The sequence below is a fragment of the Sarcophilus harrisii genome, chromosome 1 (genome assembly GCF_902635505.1).
Source record: "Sarcophilus harrisii chromosome 1, mSarHar1.11, whole genome shotgun sequence".
Classification (NCBI taxonomy): Eukaryota; Metazoa; Chordata; class Mammalia; order Dasyuromorphia; family Dasyuridae; genus Sarcophilus; species Sarcophilus harrisii.
Window position 1 is genome coordinate 379941735 of NC_045426.1, and position 19978 is coordinate 379961712.

The following is a 19978-nucleotide window of genomic DNA, read 5'->3' on the forward strand; positions in this document are numbered from 1 at the left end:
TTCTAGGTCTTCATAATTTTGTTCATTTTAAATTTAGAATTATGTACAGTTTTGATACAGTTTCAAGCACACTCCAAGATACTTCCTCTTCATGTAAACCAGTTGTATTGTCTATCCAGAAGCATTTTGAGAAGCTATATGATCAAAAGCCAGTTAAGCTTGACGAGTACAATTAACACCATCACAAAGGAAGGGTGTTTCATTTAATAGTGTTTACTCTATGGTATTCATGAGAGACAGAATATGGCATAATTTCATTCATCATCTTATCTTCCTCCTCTTTTTCCAGATAGCATCGCCCCATTTGTCCCATTGCTCTTCCCTTTCAATTTATAATCTGCAACTTCCTCATATTTCTTCAGTTTTTTTGCCTTTTTATCTATCATAAGATTGCTTCTCATTGTCACTCAGAATGTTCCATGTTTTTCACCACATCCCCAGTGGATATGCCAGGATTTGCAGACTTGGTCTTGGCACCCTTATAATTAAAGCTAAGGCCAAGAGAGGTTCAATGATTTGCACATCATTCAAGTTAATAGGAAAGTCAGTAGTAGAAGCCAGACCTGCTGATTTCCAGTCTTCTAATACTTGTGAAATCACCAGGCAGAAGGAAACAAATTTTCCTTTTTCAAAACACTTTTGTAAGCAGCATTATATATTTATTCAAGTATGACATACTTGAAACTAGATTTGAGTCCCAACTTAACCATTTTCTATAACCTTGGACAAGTGACAATCTCTCTGGATCTCAGTTTCTTCTGTTATTCACAAGAATGCTATTAATATAAGTAAAAATGAACTACATACATGATTTTTGTATCCAGAAAGAGCTATACAAATATAGGCTATTAGTATTATTAGCTAATTTGACCTTCATGCTATCCTTGAAGACAGGTAAGGTAAGTAGTAATCTTTTTGTAAATGGAAAAGCAACAGCAACAATAATTAAGGGCCAGAACCATTAGATAGCTTGTCAGAAGTCAAATAGGAAGGACATCAGTATGGGAGCTCTGACTTCCTTTTCCCAAACCAGAACAATAGTAGAGATCACTGACTCTAAGGTTAAAGATAAATATTCAATTATGCCAATTAAAGTAGTAAATAAAAGAATACTTTTATTAGAGTAGATATCCCTACCCAGTTTCTGCAGGTTCTGAAAGTTCAGTTCATCCTACTGAATAGTGTATTCAGCAGTCTTTTGAACACAGAAACTTTCAGAGTTTACATTAGAGAGACCTACTTGAAATAAGCAGAAAATGAGATAATATGATGTTGGCAGTATGTATGGCATAGACATAAATGCTTTGGGAGATGAGTCTAAGAAAACTTCAGAAAGAATAGACAAATTGAGCCTTGCAAGGTGACTAAAGTGCTGCAGACTAGGGGAAATGAACAAAGCTAGAAATTAAGCACTGAGTTTTAAGGGTACATTTATGTTTTCCAGGAAGGAGGACTTAGGTGGCTGGATAGGCAAGTTGGAATCAATTAAAAGAGGATCTTAAATGCCAAGTTGAATGGGTTAAAATTTACCTGATTAATAGAAATTATTTTCTTCAGCAAGGAACAACATTTTCATGGTGGTATTTTAGGGCTTAATTGCTGTTAGCTCTAATGAAATTACTAAAAAAGCCTTGGGTATATAAATAGGAGAGTAAGACAAACAGTACATTCTAATGTGTGGAAACCATACATACATAAGATCTTGGCTTTAAGTCATATGAGAAATCTGCACTGTCCTTTAGGTTCTGCAACAAGGCAAATGATACTGCAGTGTGTTTAATATCATTTCCATAAAACTATATTTCTGATGTTAAATGCTTTAATAGTATCAGGGACTTTGGCATCAAGAATTTTCTTCAGTAGGTAGTCTGTAGTAGGGGATGCTTCTATTCCTAGAGTTCTTAGGCTTATCTGTTTATCAGTGGCAGTTGGCAATAGGCCCCCTTCTCCCCAGAGATTACTCCTCTGGATAATGGGTATGGAGGGGCTGTTGTCTTCAGAACAGTAACAGTGGCCTAGAGCAGGACTTCTTCAATTTTTTTTCATTTGAAAATCTTTTTTTTTTTTTTTTGCCTAGGAAATTTTTACATGATCCTGGGTATATAGGTATATAAAATAGGTATGCTAACTTAATATTTATTGATAAATCATAATTCCGCAACCTCCACATTCAATTACACACCCTATATGGGGTTGCAAGCCACGATTTAAGGAGCTTAAATCTACAGGACATCATTATTCCCAGGGCTCTTGGGCATAGGGTCCTGAGTTGTTTTCCCTAGGATCTAAGAGAAAATGGTGGTTGAGGTAGCAGTGGCAGTTTGACTCTACTGGTATATACATTTTCTGTCCTATAGATTGGAAGAACTATGTTCTTACTACTTTTTTAAGGGATTCCAGGGGAGATCATTTAGGAGCCTGATTCATTAGTTCATATTTAAGATGATAACAAGACTGATTTTATAATAGTAGCTAGGAGAAGGGAGAAATCTGTTAAGGGATAGGTCAATTCTCTGAGAGCCTCCACAGCTGTGAATCATAACATCTGAAGGAGTTGCAGGGCAGCTTTTGCTGACACAAGTATTGTGGACTGGGAATGAGATAAATTGGAGGCAGGAGAAGAGAAGGTCAGATAATGCAACAGCCTCTCAAGTCAGAGAACACCAACTGCCTCTCAGTCTCCTTGTATCATCCTCTCACACAAGGAGATCCATTCTGCAGGTCTGGGTTGGATCTTCAGCAGCCACTGTCAGGTGGCTCTTGTGTATTCCAATAGCTCCTGTGTATCCTAACAGAAATCTAAGTTTGTAAAAGAGAAAAATGACAAAACTTGATGACATTGGCAAAAGAGATAAATGAAAGTGATTAGTAGGTAGTTCTAATGTTTTGAACTTGGATGACAATGGAAATAGGGGATTAAAGAAGGGAAATTGGTTTGTGGATAAAAATGAGATTTGGTTCTATTCAGATTTCTGCTTAACTACTGCTTTAGTGATTTAACTTTTTTTCTTAGAGCCAGTAACTAAATGTGACTGAAAGAATAGGCAAATGGCTAGAATAGATGACCTCTTTAGTTCTCTAGTCGTTTTTAAGATTTGGAGCTATTTGTAGTTTTGTTTTCAAGCACATTCATCTGAAAGATGGAACCCACTTTTTATAATAGTACTGACATGGCTTGTTTTCTGAATTTCTGTTCCACAAAGAATGTGTACAAGGCTCTTGCTCAAGTAAAGAAAGTAGAGAGAATGTAACTGCTATATCAAGAATGGATGAAGTGTAATTCTCTTCCTCCCCTATTTTCCAAGAGTACATATAGGTTAAGATCACAGCAAAATTCTGTATGATAGCATGTAAGCACACAAAAGGCAAAGAGAAGTTAAATGTTTAGTCAATCAGTCATATGTATCAGGCAACTACTATGAGTACAACAATAAAGTCATCCACCTTATAGACCTTGTAATCCTAGATAAAGTGAATGGATGCTTTGAGGATCCAGTTCTTTTATCAAAGTTAAAGCTTTATTCTTAAAAAGCTTTCAGAAGGATTTATTTATGATTAAAATTCCTGTAACAAATATCAACATATGGCCTCCAATATTGGAATATTTGTGAGCAATAGTCCTAGGAGCCCCAAAGAGGACTTCAAAATATAGAGATATGATGGAATCTTCTTTTTCTCTTTTAGAAGCTTCCCCAGGAGTGACTGGGGTGTCAGTTATGGAACGGGAACCTGCTGATATTGGAATGATTACTGCATGGGAACAAGTAAGTATCTTCTTTAAAACAAATTACCTCTTATTCCTGGGAAAGATTGAGTTCATTGAGAAATCCTTCTTTCATTCTCAAACTGTCATTAAGGTATATATTTCATCTTTCTCCTCATTTACCCTTAAGGCACTTGAGCTCTACCCTGCCACTTTTATGAATTCTTATACTGGGAACAACTGTTTTCCAAAGTGTCTTCACTCTATTTCCCTGTTTGCAGTGTAAGCCTTGACTTTCTGATCAGTTTTTCTTATGAGTGAGGCAGAGATAAAAGAATCTTTTCTGTACCATAGGTAATAACATCAACTCTGGAATCCCTTTGCTATCTTAGGTTTCAGTGCAATATTTGGATAATCATAATTATGCAAATATGACATAAACCCCATTTTAATGAATACCTTGTTAAAAACCTGGCAGCAAACACAAACCAAATAGTCAAAATATTTCAATTAGGCAGAATAGCAAAATTAATAAGGGAACAATAAAGCAGCAGAATAATTTCCAGCCATCCATATACAAATATGTACATTATCTCTGGAAAAGTGCGTAGGATGAAGAAAGCTTAATATCAGTAGCTATCACCTTTTGGTGTCACTGCTGACACCTCTTGGAAACAGTGATTAACCACCAGAATTCTACTAGATTTAATAATGCTATTCCATGTACACCCACAAGTCATTTTCCTTATCTCTCCTCTGATCTCCTCCTTGTCTGTATTTCTACTACCCTTGTGTTCTTTTTTTAAAAAAAAGTACTGATTCTCAGAAGACTCCCCACCAATAGTAACACTTTCACTCTGTACCAAGTCACAGTGCCTCTCGGAAAAAGGAATCCTAGGAGACTTTGTCCATGAACAATGATCTGTCTCTAACAGCTTCTACATGATTAAAAAAAAATAAAAACAAAAACCATTTGTAGTTCCTACAGCTCACATTGGATGAGCAGGTACATCTGTAGAAATATAAGAAGCTATTAGTTCTCATATAGCATTATTTTACTCAATAATTCTGTACACATGCAGATCAAAGTATGTATATAGTATTCTAAATAGATGGGGAAAAATGTAGTGTATGGCATAGCAAAGTTGCATTCAGTAGACCAGATTTATTTGTTGTTTAGTTGTGTCCAGCTCTTTATGACCCTATAGCGTAACAATGCTGACCATGGGGTTTTCTTGGCAAGACACTGGAGTGGTTTGCCATTTCCTTCTCAGTGGTTAAGGCAAAGAGAGGTTAAATGATTTGCCCAAAGTCACCCAGCTAGAAAGTGTCTGATGCCAGATTTGACCCCAGGACGAGTACTCTATCCATTAAACCATCTGCCTAGATCAAATACAGAGGCCACTCCGATTGCTAAAATCTTCCCTGGACCTTTCATTTGAGGAAGTATCCAGGGTAGTTATGCTTACCTCAAACCTAGCACAACCCATGACTCCTCAGACTTAACCTCAGACTTAGTCTTCTCTGCCTCTGGCACAGTGATCTCATGCTGGCAAGACCTCCATCCCTATAATCTCCTGCAAATGGCAAATCCCTCCCCAGAACCTCCATTTGAGGAAGTACTCATGCCAGCTGTGATCACTTCAAACTGGGCCCTGCCCATGATTCTAGGCACTACTTCTCCACTGGCCTGCTGGTGGTCACGGAGTCCAACCCATTCCCCAAGAGTAACACATGTTTGTGATGCATCATCTTTGTAGAGATCCTGGCATATACATAAATATTTCTTCCATAACCCCTTGGCTATTCCAGACACAGGGTTCTTTGATAGATAACCAGGTACCCACCCTACAGATCAAGGAAAGTATACTGTCACCATTAGGATGATTAATGACTAAAGATTATCCTATTCCATTCCAGAAATAAAGCCTATGTACACAAGCTTTAAAATGCTAATGCTTTGCTGTCCCAGAAGATGCCATTAGCACTTTCCTTGGCTTAAGTCTTATGATTTTTGCATATATTTGCTCTCATTTGGGACCAATAGAATCTCTTCTGTTTCAGCTCCAGAATTTTAGCTACACCCTAATCCCTGGGTAAGAAACAATTCCACTATACTTTATGTTTGATCACTTATGATCTGGTATATATTCCACTACATATAATTTTTGTCATATTCTCAATAGGAACATATCTTCTAAGGAACTAAGCTTAATCTCCGAAGGTCATACTTCTTTTTCTTAATCTTTATCAGTTTTCTTAGTCATCTGAATTGTAGATACATTTGCCACCAATCATCCAAGGGCATTGGAGGCAAAGGAGACTGGTTAATTATATTCTTACTCCCCTAATAGCACATTCATCTGGAGAAATCCTAGAATCACAGCTTTGTTTTCTTATGTTATTGACCTGGCTATCTTTATCATAGATTATCTTCACCTCTTCCATAGCAATTAGTGAGATTTCTAATGTATCAGGGCAATGGGATAGGACATATACTTCCATATTAGTCTTCTCTAACCAATAATGCACATCAAACTTATAGTTGGTCTGTACTGATTATCTGTTGTGGTACTTATCAGAATATAAATCAATGGATTGTTTTTTGTAGTCTTGGAAATGGATTGCCTATACATATTCTTAGAATTTATCAGTGACAGTTCACTTCAAAGCCAAGAATTAAAATTGACAGATTGGATATCAAAATCTTAAGAGGAGTGCTCTACTTGCAAATGTAATTGTCTTCTGGAAGCCATCATTCTTGTTTTAAAACTTCTTCCAAAGCCCTCTGGGTTGGCTTCATCTATAATATATAAAGGGCTTGGATCTATAAAAAACAAACAAAACAAACATGCATAACCCTGGGTAAGGCAGTTAGTTAATCAAGTTCTTTAAGACCTGCTCACCTTTTTTGTGGTAAAGATGTCTCCCTGTTTCCAGAGGACTCAGGCCAGTTTGTTAGTTTTTGCCCTTTTGGTTTTGATTCTACTTAGTCATATACATATGAGTGAGGTCATTGTGAAACTTTTCAGCGATGGCATAGCTCTTCACAAATTTCTGAGAGTAGTAGTATAATCCCAGAAAATTTGTCAGTTCTTCATAATTTTTTAAATGTGGGCTGTTGATGACTCCTCCTTAGATCTTCCTAAGATCTACCCATGTACTTGACAGAGGCTCTACCCAATGGGTATTTTTAATTAATAGTTTTAGACTAGAATCCCTTGCCAATCTAATACCTTTTTAATTTTTAATGCTTTTACATTATCTTCCCAAATATGATATAGTCATCCAGACACATCAACCTCCAAGTAATTTATGTCACTAATGATTTTTCCATGAATAACTAAAAAATGGCAGGACTCCCAGAAATCCCTTGGGGTATGTACTCATTACTAAAATTTCACTGGACAGATAAAAGCCATCTTTCCTTTATCTTCTTCAGCCATAGGGATCTGACAGTATTGTCTGCATAGGTTCAAATTTAACAAATACAAGATTTCTACCAGATGGTCTTTGGCATCTAGGATTGGCATGTGTTCAATTCAACAACCATTAAGTGCCAACTGGAGATACAAATATAATTTAAAGAATCCTGCCATACCTCAAGGAATTTAAATTCTACTCTACATACAACATGGACATAGATAGGTCATTAAAAAAAAAAAAAAAAAAACTTAACATAACAAAACAAGCATTTCTTAAGTACTTACTTTGCTAAACACCATAGGTATAAAGAAAAAACAGAAAGAATCCCTATCTTCAAAGAACTTATATTATCATGGGGAAACTATATATAAACCAGAATGTTCAAGATAAATAGGGAATAAATAGAAAAAAGGGAAGGTTATCTTAAAATGGAATGGCACCAGTATCTGGGAGGACCAGGAAAGATCACCTAAAGGAAGGGGCACTTGATTTGCATCTTAAAGCAAATCAGAGATTCTAAAAAGTTGGAGATTGAGGAGAACATTCCAGACATGGGAAACAGCTAGAGCAAAAGCACAGCAATGGGAAATGGAGGGTAATGTATAAGAAATCAAAAGTAGGCTAGTATATCTGTATGGTGGTATATAGGTGGTATATATGTAGGGAAACAATATAGGAATCTTGGAAAATTACCAAAAGATGATATTATGAAAATACTGGCAACTCTAGACATCATAAAAGATCTGTGTAAGAAGCAGTAACTAATGTGATTTGAAAGAAGTTAGGGATTTTGAAAGGCAGTAATGAGAGAGAATACCTTCCAGTCATAGGGCACCGCCCTTGCAAAAGAATAGAAAAAGGGGACAGTATGTCATAGAATAGCTAGTATAAGAATTTGACTAGATTGTAGGATGTTGTTTTGAACCAGACTTATAATTTCAATTGTTTAAAAAACTTCCTATACTAAAACACATCCACATCTGCTCTGACATTTATAGGCATAGAGAGTTGCCTGGGGAGTACTGAAAGGTTGTAATTTGCCCAGGGTCATAATGTCAGTATATGTCAGAGGTGAAACTTGACCTTGATCATCTTAACTGAAGCTGGCTTTCTATCCATTATGCTGTGGATACCTTACAATTATATGAAGTATTCTTATATCAAAAGTGCTTCTTACTAATATGAAATAAGACTGGAAAGATGAATGGGAGCTGGATTACAGAGAGCTTTAAATGCTAGGTTGCAGATTTTGTATTTTAACCAACAGGCTACAGGAAGTCACAGATATTTTTGAGTAGAAGAGCAACCATGGTTAAATCTTAGTTTTTTATTCAAAGTGGATTTATTCAAATCCACACATTCAAATCTTTCCAATCTTCTTCCATATTATATTGTGGGTAAGGTATAAGAACTATGAGATGTGATAATGATGCATTTAATTAGCAGTTTCTTCAGGTTTCTGAAATATTCCATTTATAAGGTACTCCAAAATTGCTCTCAAAATGGGCAGGAATTGTTGAGCTGGCATGTGAGCACCTCCATTCATGCAATAAGAACACTCTGACTTTCTCTATGAGAAATGATCCTCAAATGATCCTCCTATTCCTCAGGTCCTGGAATCACCAAACTCAAACTTTTCTGTATTGACTTCTTACTTTGGAAAGTTTAGTATCTCTTTTATGTGCCAGTCATTTTCTTTTTCTCTGTAAGTTTATGCAGAAGAGAAAGGAATTATTAGGGTGTTTAGGTCCCAAGTCTCTATTTAATGCCAGCTGTGCACTGCTAGTATTTCAGATAGATCAAGGATTATCTCAATGGATGATGACATTTCAGAGACTTTTGTTAGATTTTGACATAGACGAGTCACAATGTACATTTACTTCACACCCACAACTTCCTTAAGATTCCTATACCCACTATAACATAACTAAAGTGTAAGCAATCATTTTCAACCAGTACACAGGAAATTTGCCCCCTAATAGATTGTAGAGATCTACAAGTTGACTGTAGAAGTATCTTTGATGAAAATATAATTGTCACTTGGGATCCACTGTCCAGTACAATAAGTCAGTACATCTTTAGTCCTCAGTATCAGGCTTGTACAAGGTCCTATAAATCCAGGTGTAAAGAAGCTAAAACAAAGTTGAAGAGGGAGGGATTTTTCCAGGGTCTGCATTTTCCAGTGCCAGATCGACTGAAATTCGTTTTTTAGCAAGCTAATGAGAAATTCCCTTTCTCAAATGTGTTCAGCTTATCTCTTCCATCTAGTCCATATTTTTAGCAATGTACTATTCTCAAATTGGGTCATCCTAATCTCTGGTCCTGTTTTGGGGTCAGGAAGTATGAGTGCCTGTCTGCATTCTAATCTTCTAGCAGGGATAGCCTGACTTTCAGTGAGGTCTGATTGATTTGAGCTAGTCTCACTTTTGGTCTTTTAATCAAATGAGATGCCTCAAAGAAATTACAGGCTCAGTTTTTGTTCCTTCTCCTTATTCTTGGTTCTTCATTGTTATCTCAAGTTCTTTAACTAGCTGTGGAATAGGAGACAGATATTGGAGTTGTGATATCAGTGGTATAGGAAACTCCCAGTCACCAATCTACCAGTGTTGATCAGCATCTTCTCTGTGGCCAAGAACACTGAGAGTACAGTGACTTAGCCAGGCTTACACACCTGAAACAACAGGTGTGTGCCACAGGCAAATCATGAACCAGCTGTAATAACTGTGGACAGTATTGGCGTTTGCACTTCATTAGCTGTGCCCAGAGTGTCATACCATCTACTCAGGGCTCTTCTTACTTGCTCTCTCTGAACTAGACCCACTACCCTCAAAATGAGAGGCCTTTTTGGAGCCCATCAAGGAGCTTTATATAGCTCTTTTGTAAGTCTCAGTGCCACCATATTCTTTGTCTATCCTCTGCAAATATTCAAATACCATGACATTGGTATTTGACATTTTCCATATAACCAATATCACAAGATCTCTCTTTGAGAATATCCCATAGTCCAAGATTAGACAACTAAGTGATATATGAATAGAGTGCAGTACTTGGAGTCAGGAAAATCTAAATCTAAATCTTGCCTACAATACTAGCTGTATGGCCCAGAGCAAGGTGTGTAACCTCTATGCCTCAAGTTTCCTCATCTGTAAAATGGGGATAATAATAGCTCCTATCTCACTGGGTTGTTACAACATCAAATGGGTTAAAATGTGTAAAGTATTTTACAAATCTTAAAATGTTATGTAAACACTCTATCATTATTATTATTATTATTATTATACAATTCATATAGCATAATGACTGCCTCTTTCCCATATGCTTTTCTTAGTCCTTTCTATACTCCCAAAGGATCTATAGCATAATATAAACTCCCTTTTATATTTATCACATTCAGTGAGTAGCCACCAAATCATTAATCCCTAATGAGGATCTTGTTGCACAGTGGAACTTGGTTTCTCCAATAACAGAGTAGCCATATTAATTTTTATAAGCACATAAGTGTGTGGAATACAATAACCATATAACAATATCATTTTTACAAATTATGTGGCTTTCTCAATATGTCATATTAACACAATTATAATTCACTCCCAATACTCTGTAGAGTAAATTTGAATATACTTGAAAAAGTTCCCCACCCTTATCTTAAGAGAAATTAACAAAATCTAACCCTTGATGAGCCCTTATAATACAAGGGTTCTTAATCTGGAGTTCATGAACTTGGTTTTGTTTTGTTTTTAATTTGGTAATATATTTCAACATAATTGACTCTTTGTGATATGATATATTTAGTAAGATTCTGATAGAATTAAGAAAGATTCTGAAAAGAGTTTATAGGCTTCACCAGGCTGCCATAGGGGTCCAGGACACACAAGAAGGTAGAAATCTTTATTGTCATACTAATGTAGACAAATTCAGGTTAACTCATCAGCATCCATAAATGTTTTTGATAATATTGTTTTGATCATTTTTAAGCTATAGGAGTTAATCCTATATACCTAAAAAGAAAAGCAAACTTTATATAATAGAGAACTGCAGTTTTATGTACATTCCTCTTTTTCTATTCTACTATACATATGCCAATACCCATTCTTTTTGATATTTTTAAAGTTTAATAAAAATTAATATTTTTTAAAGTATCCTGCCTGGGACCCCACCACCATTTCCTCTTTAATTCTGCAGCCTCCTTACTCCCCCTACTTTTTGGAAAAAAGAGTCATGGAAGTTTCTCCAAACAATCATTGTCAGTGGTTAAATATTAAGGTTTGGTCTAGCAGGAAAACTATTCCCTTTCTCTGATCCTCACTTATGTGTGCAGAGCTTCCCTTTCTCAAAGCCTTTAGTGACCCTATAGTCTTTACTTTCTGTCTAGTTTATACCCTTCAAAGAGTTTTTTTTAACTGCCTGGACAGAAGAAATGGCTAGCTAAGGCACTAAAGGCCACTGCTCCTGAGGAAAGTGACTTCCTGCCTCCCATTCCTCAGTATCCCACTGTTTAGCTCATTCTTATTATCCTAGGGAATCCATAAGGACAGAATTCAAATTAAATTATTAGTAAAATCTCTTTGGTTCACCTCAAGCCCCCAACTGGATATGTGGGTAATATGAACCTAGAAATTACTTTCTTTCTCGAGTATTCCAGTGTAACCACAAGCCTCCCCATCCAAGGCTTTCTTTCTTCTCCTCAGGGATACACCCACACAAGAAAAGAGTTTAGAGAGCCTTGCTTCTTTTTGAGAACTCTTGGCCAGTAAAGAAAATAGACTGGTTGAAAGGGAAAAGGAACAGAAAGTAGGCGATAAGAGGTTGGTAGTCTTACTTATGGAGTTCTGTCTGTACCTTCTTTCATCATTCTCTTTTTCCAGCAAGTTCACTTTCATGGAAGCAGCCACAGTGAGAGAGGTAGCCTCAAATGTCTTTCCAATTCCTCTCTCCTGCTTGCTGGACTCAATCCCTATAAAGGAATATTAAAAAATCCCTATAAAAATAATTTTTTTTCATTTCTCGTGAGATTTCAGATTCCTACGCCATCTCTCCCCAGGATGATGGCAAGGAAGTCTTTTCAAGTATAGATAGAGTTTCTATGGCTTTCTATGGCTTACATAAACTTTCACAGACAGGAACTTCCCTCCTTTCCTCCTTCCCTCTCTCCCTCTTTTCTTCCCTCCATCCTTCCCTTCCTCTTTCTCTTCCCTCCCTTCCTCCTCTCCTTTCTCCATTTCTCCCTTTCTTCCTTCCTTCCTTCCTTCCTTCCTTCCTTCCTTCCTTCCTTCCTTCCTTCTTCCACTCCTTCCTTCATCCTTACCTCCCTCTCCTTTCTTTCTCTCCTTCCTCCTTCCTTCCCTCCCTCTCTCTTTCTCTCCCTCCCTCCCTCCTCTCCTTCCTTTCTTCCCTCTCTCCCTCCCTCCTCCTCCTCCTCTCCTTCCCTCCCTCCCTCCCTCCCTTCTTCCCTCCCTTCTTCCCTCCCTTCCTCCTCTCCTTCCTCTATTTCTCCCTTTCTTCCTTCCTTCCTTCCTTCTTCCACTCCTTCCTTCATCCTTCCTCCCCTCCTTCCCTCCCTCCTCCTTCCCTTCCTCCCTCCCTCCCTCCCTCCTCCCTCTCTCCTTCCTTTCTTCCTCCCTTCCTCCCTCCCTCCCTCCCTCCTCTCTCCCTTCCTCCCTCCTCTCTCCTTCCTCCCTTCCTCCCTTCCTCCCTTCCTTCTTTCCTTCCTCCCTTCCTTCCTTTCTCCTTCCCATTTTGATTTTTTGACTAGGCAAAAGAGAGATCATTCTTGCCTCATTTCTTATCTAGCTTTAATTATTGAATAGGCTTTGCCTTAGTCAAACTGAGACCTTATAAAGACCTTAACTCTCCCATCGCATCCTAGGTCATCTGTAATTGTCCTGATCTATAGCTTGCTACTAGACTCTGATGGCTCTAGAGCAAGTGAAGCTGGTGGTTTTTTATAGCCCTCCCTCTAAATCCAATTTACTTGCATGTCTTCTTATCACCTTCTTGATGTCATGGTCTTCTTCCAGAACAAAGGACAAACAACAAAATCATACACTTAGTGAATTACTCTCTCAGTTTTTGAATTAAGGGAAGTTTCTTAGAAGTAGATTCTACATCAAGAATAATAAGATGCATTGATGGATCTGGAGTTATTTTAAAAGTCTCAGCATATGAGCAAAGGAAAATATGAATCTCAGATATTAATAGTAATTGTGTGCATGGATAATAACCACAACAACTAAAAACATAGCACTTACTATGTACCAGGTATTGTGCTAAGAACTTTTCAATTATCTGCTTTGGTCTTCATAACAACCCATTTGCAGATGAGGAAACTGAGGCAAACAACTTAAGTGACTTAACCACGGTCACACAGCTAATAAATATCTGAGGCAGAATTTGAATTTGTGTCTTCTTGACTTCACGCCCTATCCATTGTGCCACAAAACTGTTTCTCATACCCAATGTGTCTTGCATTTTTGAAGATCAGAAGGACATGAACTGACTCTGGAGAATGGAATTTCCTTACCTTCTCATTCTATCAGTCCAACATGGTTTGAATTTGGGTTCAATAGGAAATCATGCACATTTAGCTACTCTTGGTTCATAATAGCATGCTTAGATAAGCTATAACCTCGAGTACTGAAGGAACTGAAGAGTAATCTTTGGATCAAAGTCAGTGATTTTTGAATATCTTAGAGAAGAGGAGAGACACTGCAGGTGGACAAATGTCCAAGTTTTCCAAAAATTGAAAAGGCAGAAATCTTCAAAGTGTGTAAACAGCAAACTTGACTTTTGTTCCTGAAAGATTCCAAAACACAATAAGAGTATGGCTCACAGTTGGAAAGGAAGATTGATCATTCAAGGACAATATAGCTTTAAGAACAGCTTATGCCAGGTTAACCTCTTTTCCTTTTTCCATCCATTATCTAGGTTGCTAGAGCAAGAGAATGCTGTAGGCAGTGTATACTTAAACTTAAGTAAAGGATTTAATTAGCCAGTGTAATGAAACAAGCATTTATTAAGTGTCTATTGTATGCAGAACATTGTGTTAGCAAGTTCAAAATGAAAACCAGACCCTGTCCACAATGGACATACCACTATTTTGTGTATTTTATCCTGGAGACAATAGGGAGCCAATGAAAATGGAATGACAAGGGCAGACTTATGCTTTAGGAAGATTATTTTGCATTTGCTTGGGGGATGGATTGCAGAAGGAAAAGACTAAAAGCCAGTTTGGAGGAAAGAAGTAATAAGGGCCAATGTGGTAGCTATTTGAAAAGAACATTTTTCAATTTAATTTTTTTTTTGAAAAGCAATGGAGTTAAGTGACTTGCTCAGCATTATACAGCTAAGTAGCAAGTAACTGAGTTTGGATTTGAATTCAGGTTGTCCTGACTCTAGAGCCAGTGCTATATCAATTCATTTAAAAAAAAATTATTGTATCTATTTTGTGCCATGCACTGCACTAAGCACTTGGGATTTAAATAAGAAAGAGAAAGACTGTCCCTGCCCTTAAGAAACTTAAAATTTTATGGGGAAAAGATGGGAAGGGGGAAGCAGAGTAATCTTTGATGTTCTGTGGAATGGAAGCCAATCAGAGCTGCTGATGGACATGGAAATGCAACAGATGTTTATGGAGAATTGAAAATAATGAAAATACGTGACAAGTAAGTAGAATTGGGGGATGAGGGTACAGAAAGAGTCAAGGATAGCCCCATGACTGGAAAGATGGCAAGGAAATAATAAAGAAATTTAAGAGAAAGAGATTCAGGAGATAAAGGGAAAGGAAGAATGGAGGAGGCAGAAAGAGTTTCGTTTTGGACATTTTTTTGGACATAGACTGAATTTGAGATGCCCATAGGCAATCTAGGTGGAGGAATCCTGTAATATGGTAATATGGTTCTAAAACTTTTTAGAAAAATTAAGGATGTGTATATATATAATTCTGGGAGTGATCTTCATAGTGAGAATAAGACTTATGGGAGATAAGGAAATCACCAAGAGAGAGGACATAGAGAAAGAAAAGAGGGCCAGGAAGAACCTGTGATGCCCATGGTTAAGGGACAAAATATGGATAATAATACAGTGAAAACGTGAGTGGGCACACTAGGTTAGTTACTAAGCCTGGAGAGAGTGGCTTCGGTTGAGTGAAGAGATCCAAAGCCAGAGAGGAAAGGATTGCGAAGCAAAGAGAAAGCATCTAAATGTAGACAGTATTTTCTAATAGTTTGTTTTTGAAAGGGGAAGAGAATTATAATAGAACCAGCTGGGTGGTACGGTGTCTGGGAGCCTAAGACTTAATCAGGAAGGCTCCAGTTCAGATCCTAACACTTACCAGCTGTGTGATCCTGAAGGCAAATAACAATCTCTATGCTTGTTCTTTCTCTGTAAAATGGAGATAATAGTACCTACTTCCCAAGGTTATCAGAAGGATTCAACAAGTTAACATATGTAAAGCACTTTGCAAACTAAAGTGCTATATACGTGCTAGTTTTTATTAAGATAATTTAAAAAAAATTAGTTTTATAAGTGTCAAGATGAAATCAACAAACACTTTGTTTATTGATAAGCTGGTAGAATATGGACTATGACTGAACTGATCCAGTTAGGTGGATTTGGAACTGGATTGAATGACCAACCAGCCAATAGCAACTTGGAAGAAAGTCTCTAGTGAAGTTTCTTGGGTTTTGTCTTAGACTTAACATTTTTATCAGTGACAGGAATGGAGGTATAAATGATGTACTTCCCAACTTCAGATAACAGAAAGCTTGGAGGGAACATAAATTTAGAGTTGGAAGAGACCTTAGCTAGCAGCCATTGAGGCCAAGCTTCTCATTTTATAGATGATATAACTGAGGCATGGAGAAGTTTATGGTTTGTTAAGGTTCACATAGTTATTAAATGTCTCAAATAGCATTTGAACCTATGTCTTCCTGACTCCAGCCCCCGGAGCCATTGTCCATAAAGATCTCAATAGTTTAGGATAATGGGATGAATCATGTGAGGAATTTAATATCAATCAATGAAAAGCTCTGCACTTGAGTTACAGAATTCACATTCACAAATATAAGAGGAGGCATGATTTAACAGTAATTCACATGAAAAAGATTTGAGTTTTAGTGGACTGCAAGCTCAGTTTGAATCAAAAATGTGAAATGGTCATCCAAAAAAACCTTAATGCCATCCTAGTCTGAAGACGGGCATGCTGTCCAGAAGAGAAGTGATCATTCTGCCGTGCTCCACCCTGGGCATGTCACATCTCTAGTACTTGTTCTGTTTTCTGCCCATTTTAGGAAAAAAAGATAAATTGGGGATGGTCAGAGGATGAGAGAATGCACAGTACAAGGGTTAGTTGAAGAAAAGAAGGCTGTTTAGGCTGAAGAAGAAAAATCTTAGAGGAAAAATGATAGCTGTCTTTAAGTATTTAAAGGATTGTTGTGAGGGGAAGTAAAAATTGTAGCATCATCAAACTTCAGCCTGATCCAACACTGAGAGGTATCGAAGAGTAGAACATGTAGCTTGTTGTGGTGGTTGCTTCTCAGTGTAGGCCTTCAAAGCAGAAGATAATATTTATTGTAGAAGTTATTAAAGGGATTCTTGGTTAGGATAACTTGGTCAGTATTCTCCTCCAGAATTTAGCTTCTTCAGTTGTGGGATTGAACTAAAGAACTAATCTTTAAGGTTGCTTGTAGTTCTAACATTATGCTATTTAGTCATTAGTTTCCACTATACCAGATAGCTGTCCTCAGCCTCTTATTGTCATTCTAGTAGTAGAGTGCAGTTTTAACAAGTAATCTTGTGCCAAGAAAGAGGTTGGTTGGAATGATGAGAGAGGGAATCATTTCTTTTGATGAAGTGAGGCCACACCCTGGCAAACAACCTAGTGCAGAAAGAATCCACATATATTCTCCAGAGAACTTCCCTATGGCAAATGAAGGCCCCTAGGGTTACCCCCATTGGTGAAGAGAAAAGGAAAAAAACAAGATGATACAGAATCAGGACTATTGGGACTGAAGAGGTTAAAATTTGAAACATGCAATGGTTAGGTGATTGATGGGATGCTCAGAAATTAGAGGAGAAGGTGACCAGTTTCTCTTTTGACTTTAATATATTTCCCTTCATTTTATCCTCCAGAAAATAGTTCAATCTGCTGTATTTTGTACAATTATATGATTCATGGGCTCTCTGCCTACTGCCTTTCCATTTGTAATAGCAATAGTTACTAATGTCTAATATCTACTCCAAGCTCTTTATCTTCCCAAGTCTGTGAAAGTATCCACTTATTCATTCTCCCAATGTCCTTGAATAGGAGAGCTTTATTTCTGTTAAGCATTTTGGTGACATTTTATAATGGTTCTTGATTAACTAGACTTCCCAACCCCCCAGCATGAGAGTTTGAAGCCCAGTTTTTGATGGTAGAACTGAGACACAGACACTGAATGGTATAACTGAGCCAGGATTCCATCTCTCCTCTATCTAAACACATATTTATAATCTACATGGCACATGTACTTGCTATAAGTCAACTTAAACATCTCTGGGCTAGAGAATCCTGGACAATGGTGAATTTAGAACTGAAGTTCTCAAATGTCACTCCCACGGTCATATAGCTTCTTAACCTTAAATACTTAAAATTCAAGTATCTTTCTTCAACTAAATAAATACCAAAGTGATTTTGTGGCCAGTGCCCGATCCCTTCTACTCTGCTAGAATGATTGTGTATGGAGAGACTTAAGAATTTCACTTCAAAAGATGGCTGATACTTTCCATTTTATAAGTAGTCGTAGTTTTATCCTTTACCAGGTAGCAGGCATATTATCATTGGAAAACTATTCTCTTTATGGACAGTGCAGCTTTGAGAAACTCTAGTGACTCATTTCTTCAACACTATACTTGCTTTCTCTCCATTCCTCCTAATTGTAAGGCTGACCCTATTTCTCTCTTGCTTATTTCTCTACTTATTCCATGGTGTCTCCTATTAAAAAAGAGAAAGGATAGTGGTTACACAGGTTTATGAAACTAAAACTTTCAGGAGGCAGTAGACATCTTTCACTCCATGAAACTTTTGTCAGAATAGAGTTTATACTTCCTTTTATCCCATATCTTTATCCTGTGAAGGTTTTGTAGGAATATTGTTCTTGACCCTACCATCATCTATAGAGCAGAAATTTATAGCAGATATTTCCTTTGATAGCTTTGTAACAAGCGACACACTATATTTTCTTTTGAAGAAAATAAAAGCATAAGGACTGGGGATACACACTGCTTTTGTATTGGATCAATAGAATGGAATCATTTTTTGAAAAACATAACTAGGACTTGTCTTACTATAACCACTAGATGGAAGTATTGTCCAAAATAATTCAGTATGTACCACAAAGTAGGCAGTTTTGTGGCCCCAGATGATCTGGCAGCCAAGAAATAAAAGGTAGTTAGTAATGGCCAAAGTTTTCACTACCACTAGTTTCTTTGGAGCAGTATATTTAATTTGAATGCTTATTTCGATTGACCAGATAAACTTGTGTCCATATACTATCCAAATACTTTGTATAATATATTTATTGGAAACCCAGAGTAAATCTTAAGCTCCTTGAGATCCTTGATCCTTAAGAACCTTGTAAGAAAAAGACAAATGGGTTAGTGCTAGGATCACCAGAAGCTTCTAGATTTAACATATTTTTGAAACTTCTGAGCGTGCAACAACAAATAATTTTTAAACATTTTACTTTTATTAAGTCACAGAAATGAAAACAATTTATTCATTTCTTTCTACTATGGCATTCTGGTATCTGTGCTGGTATATTGATATTGGCAACATTTCATTTCACTGATTTATTTTTGGACATTCCTAGCACCTATAGGGAAAGGAGTCAGTAGTAACATTATGAGTTTGGAAAGAGGAAGGAGAAAGAAGAAAGAACTTGGGCATCTTAATGTTTGCCAGGGCCATGGCTGTCCCTCCTGCTATTGTGGGTTCCAGACTTGTGTCAGGCTGTGCTATGTAGAAAGTGTTAAGAAGTTTTCAGGAGCAGACTGAGGCTCAGTGGAGATTCAGGTCCTGAAAAGTAGCAATTCCTGAATGCTTGGAGCTGACTTGCAACCTGGTGCCCTATTTGCCTATGTAGCAGCAAACAGGAAAGGGACCTTATGTTTTGATGATGCTATTATCTAAGCTAGCTGTGAGTTAATTGCATATATCCAGTTTTATTAGGATCCAGGATATTTATGAACAGATACTAATTCCTACCACACTGTGACCCAGACTTTGATAACAGTTGGAAACTGAAAGGGATGAGATGTGTTGGTATGATAATGGAATGAAAATCTCACCACTTAATGTGCTCTGCTGCTGTTCTGATAGTACCATGTCTATGTTTGTTACCATTTTGATAAAATGTTTTTTACAAAATAACGACAGTACTAGAGGTATTTTAAGTTGTTCATTATTTGTTTTTGAAGAGTACTTTTGGTGTTGCAAAGTGATGTCTTGACTTGCATATGAATTGGATTTCAGTGAGGCAAAAAGAGGCAAAAGTACAGTTGTCAGCCTCACTCTATTCTAGAGTCACGCAAGTCCCATGGCCAATAAATAAATAAAGCCAAAACGACTGCAAAGGCCCTGGGATGTGACCTTGGCGGCTTCAATTTCTGACCAAGCTCTAAGCTCTGCTCCTTATAGTGTCAGCTTCAGCTGTCTTAAAATTATTCTCATCTCCCCATTCCATTGGGGGAATGTCTTCACATTCTTGGGGTAGACATCCTCCTAACTCACTACAGTTTTGAGACCTGTTGGTTATCTTCTACTACTGAGACAGTTTTAGCAATATGTGACTGCTGTGTATGCTACAGCTTCAA

The 19978-nt window shown here is 37.2% G+C and overlaps 1 protein-coding gene across 3 annotated transcripts in view; it reads left to right on the forward strand.

Moving 5' to 3' along the window:
• TPGS2 (tubulin polyglutamylase complex subunit 2) overlaps window positions 1-19978 on the forward strand; it is a 47528-nt gene that overhangs the window by 5530 nt on the left and 22020 nt on the right. For all 3 annotated transcript variants that reach the window (XM_031946044.1, XM_031946045.1, XM_031946043.1), the window contains exon 2: window positions 3685-3764. In XM_031946044.1, the coding sequence (XP_031801904.1) occupies window positions 3717-3764 (48 nt within the window). In that variant the 5' untranslated portion in view covers window positions 3685-3716. The remainder of the gene's footprint in view (window positions 1-3684; window positions 3765-19978) is intronic.